We start from the raw sequence: 3,484 nt of genomic DNA on the forward strand, positions 1-3,484 counted from the left end.
GAAAAGTGTATGGAGGGATAGGGTTTCCCAAGTGGGTGGATCGAGTGCGGACAATTATAGAAGGATTACCTCAATGAATATGGCGTACAAAGTATACGTGCTAGTGTTGACGGATAGGCTGCTGAAGGCTGTCAAGGAGAAAGCAATATTGCCAGAGAAGCAGGCGGGCTTTAGGGAGGGAAGGAGCACTATCGACAATATTTAAGTCTTGCAGCACGTGGTAGATAGAGAATTAGCTGAGAAGGGTGCGAATGTATACGCCTTTTTTTTAGAACTAAACGACACGTTTCCATCGGTGGATAGGAGAAGGTTGTGAGAGGCAATGGAAAACAGGAGAGGAGAGAGGTCTAATAGAGAGGGTAAAGGAGTTACATAAAGAGACCAAAGATAGGGCGAGAGTAGGGTAGTTATTCTCGAAGTGTTTCTCGATGGGTAGGAGGTTGGGGCCAGACTGTCCGCTTAGCCCAACGCTTTTTACAATTTCAATCGCAGATATGGAAAGTAAGCTAGCGACCGAAGTAGTAGGAGGAGTAAGGGTGGTGAGGGTCAGGATATGGCCATTCGTATATGCAAATGACATCCTGCTGTACGCAAAAAGCGAGAAGGCTTCAAAAGAGATGATGAAAAGGTTGAGAAGATACCTCCATAAGAATAGGCTTTTTAAATACGGAACTGTAAGGGAAAGACGGTTCAGGAGGTGAAAGAGTTTGTGTACCTGGCTTCCTGTTTCGGAGAAATGGGGGAGTGGGTGGTCTCATAAAAGAAAGAGTGTAAAGGGCAAATGTCTGGGAAAGAGATTTTTCGCAGATGATTTTGAAAAGAGAATAAAATTGTTCGATTCGCTACTGATGAGCGTCTTATTTTATGAAGTAGAGGTGTGAGATTGGAAGGTAAACGAGGAGGTAAATAGGATGTGTAAGAGGTATCTTTAGGGATTATAACGAAAAGACAAGTGTGTAAATATGAGAAGAAATTTTTGAAAGAGGGGAGGAGTGTTGGTGGGACAAGGAAAACAGACGTAGGGGTGGGAAGGTGGAGGTTAAAAGGGTAATTTATTTTAGAATGGGTGAACTACAGATGTATGAAGTAAGAAGGATGCACGAGGAAAAAAGAAGGAAATTATATAAGATGGTTAAGAAAAACGGCATGGAGGGAGAGAAGGCTGCAGAGAAGAAGAGAATAAGAGAGCCGAGGTTCAACAGGAACTATGCGCGGATTATACCAAGAGAGAGTGGTATAGGATGTGGTGTAGGGTGTATGAATTGTGCGGAAAGGGGGATGGAAAAGTTAAGCGCTGGTAGAAGCTTTGTGAGAAGGTGGAAAGGAGTGGGATATTGAGTAAAGGGGGTATTGGATAAAATAGAAAAGAGATAAAAGGAAGATGAATAGAGATTTTAAGTAGGATAGGGAGTAGGTGTAAGAAAATTGTGAATATTGTAATTGTGTAATATTGTAAGTAGAAACTGGGGTAATACAATTAATAGAAATATAGGTATGGTTCAGGAATCAAAATATAACAAATGGTATAAGATGATAAAAAGGAGTGCCTAATTATTTAAAAAAGAGACTAGGAGAGAGAAGATGGAACAAAATAGAAATATTTAGATTGAGAAACGAAGTAAGGGAAAGGATTTACTGAAAAAGAAAGAAAAGAGAACGTATAGAATCTGTAAATGGGAAGAATTTAGGAGAGGAATTAGAGATAAAAAAGCTGGCACGAGAATATGGTAAGGATTTAAAGGAAAGATGAATTAGGCGAGCAGTGAATGAAAGAATTACATAAGCCTAGAGAAACGAGTGAAAAAGACTGAAGGATGGAGGTTATGTAAACGTTGGTTAAGTATAAACCCTTAAGGGACACTTAATGAGTAATTAAGAAGTGCCATTTCCTTACCGGCTTTATTTTCCATCATCATCAATTACTCGCCCTCAGATAAGTGACTTAAAGTGAATTTCTCGCCCAGGCAAGCTCCATTTTCCAGGCAGTATTTAATAAATTTTCGCCAGCAAGCGCTTATTTGCAAAACTTCCGGATTTCCCACAATGATCAGCAATGACTTGGCTCTAGTAATTGTTACGTTGAAGCGCTGTAATGATTTTACAATTGCAGATTCCACCGCTTAAAATGCTCCGAAAACAGGGGAAACATGGCGATTGTCACGAAAATCGGTGAATAATAATAGGAGAATCAATTATTTTACACATCATTAATTTAGGCACCAAATAAGACACATTTTTAACAAAAGCGTTCGAGTTTCGCTGACAAAAAACCAAATGTTTAAGAAAAAAATTTACTTTCATACCCAAAAGAATGAATTTTCAATGAAAGAGTTGATTTTCCCGTCCAGAAAGAATTTGTAACCAAATAGTTAAAAATATATTATATTAATATAATATAAATATAATATATTAAATAGTCCAAAAAGAAAAATTATTTTCATTTCTTTTTAAGAGAAGATTTTTTTCTCTTTTTTCAAATTTTAATGGGAATATTTTATGATGGTTGTCCAAATTTGATCAAGGAGAAGATCTTTTTTCAGAAAAAAAAATTTAAGAAAATTGTTAATCATAAGTCTATCTAGCCTGTAAAGACGTTAAGAAATTCTGCTATTCTCTGATGATAATACAGATTTCTTTAAAAAGTTTGACTTGTAACACCTGGCATACTAATGCGTGTATTTCTGAAAAAAGATTCTTTCCTTGAAAAAATTTAATTAAAAAAAATAATTAAATTTTCAATAAAAAGGGATTAATTTTAAACAAAAAATATAATTACAGATTTTTTACATTAAAAACACTGAACTTAAAAAAAAACGGTTTCATAAAAAAATAAATTTTTATCGAAAAGGAAAAAATGTTTCGATCAGAGATGACTTTTTAACCAAATAGTAGAATTGATAACCAAGATATGTGAATTCCACACCATAAATATAATATTATAATTTTAAATTAAAAAGAATTAACTTTCAACAGAAAACAGTTAAACTTTCTTAAAATGCGAGAAAAAGTGGAAACCGGGAAGCTAATCTAAAAATAGGGAAAAGGAAGAATTCTTCAAAAAGACAAAAAGAGGGGAATAGGGAAAAGAGTGTGAAGTATCTAAATACAATAAAGCCTGGATTTAATATCAATTTTGGGACTGAGCGTGACATTAAATCCAGAGTCTCGGAACTATTTTGTCTCTCCCTTCTTTTTCTTTCTTGTTTCTCTTTGTTTTGTTACGCTTGAGTAAGCACCGCGCATAATTCCGCAGGCCCTCATCCCCACCGTGAGGCGTTAATTCGCGGAATCATTAAATAGAGTATTACTAAATCTAGGTTTGAGTGCATATTTATTATTTTAGTAAATTTCCAATACTTAGACTATAACTTATACGAAATAATTACCTTTTCGTGAGATAGGAAGCCAATATGGAATTTTCCATCATTCTGGAATAAGACCGACCTCACTGTAGAGACAATTATTATATCCCTTTCCTGGCCCT

The 3,484-nt window shown here is 35.5% G+C and overlaps 1 protein-coding gene across 1 annotated transcript in view; it reads left to right on the forward strand.

Annotated features, from left to right (window-relative positions):
* The window catches only part of LOC117173891 (putative helicase MOV-10), a 23,976-nt gene extending 23,275 nt beyond the window's left edge, over positions 1 to 701 (forward strand). Inside the window, exon 9 of the mRNA XM_033362537.1 lies at positions 493 to 701. Coding sequence (XP_033218428.1) covers positions 493 to 701 — 209 coding nt within the window. The remainder of the gene's footprint in view (positions 1 to 492) is intronic.
* The last annotated feature ends 2,783 nt before the right edge of the window (positions 702 to 3,484 follow it).

Source organism: Belonocnema kinseyi, chromosome 5, assembly GCF_010883055.1.
Source record: "Belonocnema kinseyi isolate 2016_QV_RU_SX_M_011 chromosome 5, B_treatae_v1, whole genome shotgun sequence".
In the NCBI taxonomy this organism is placed as follows: Eukaryota; Metazoa; Arthropoda; class Insecta; order Hymenoptera; family Cynipidae; genus Belonocnema; species Belonocnema kinseyi.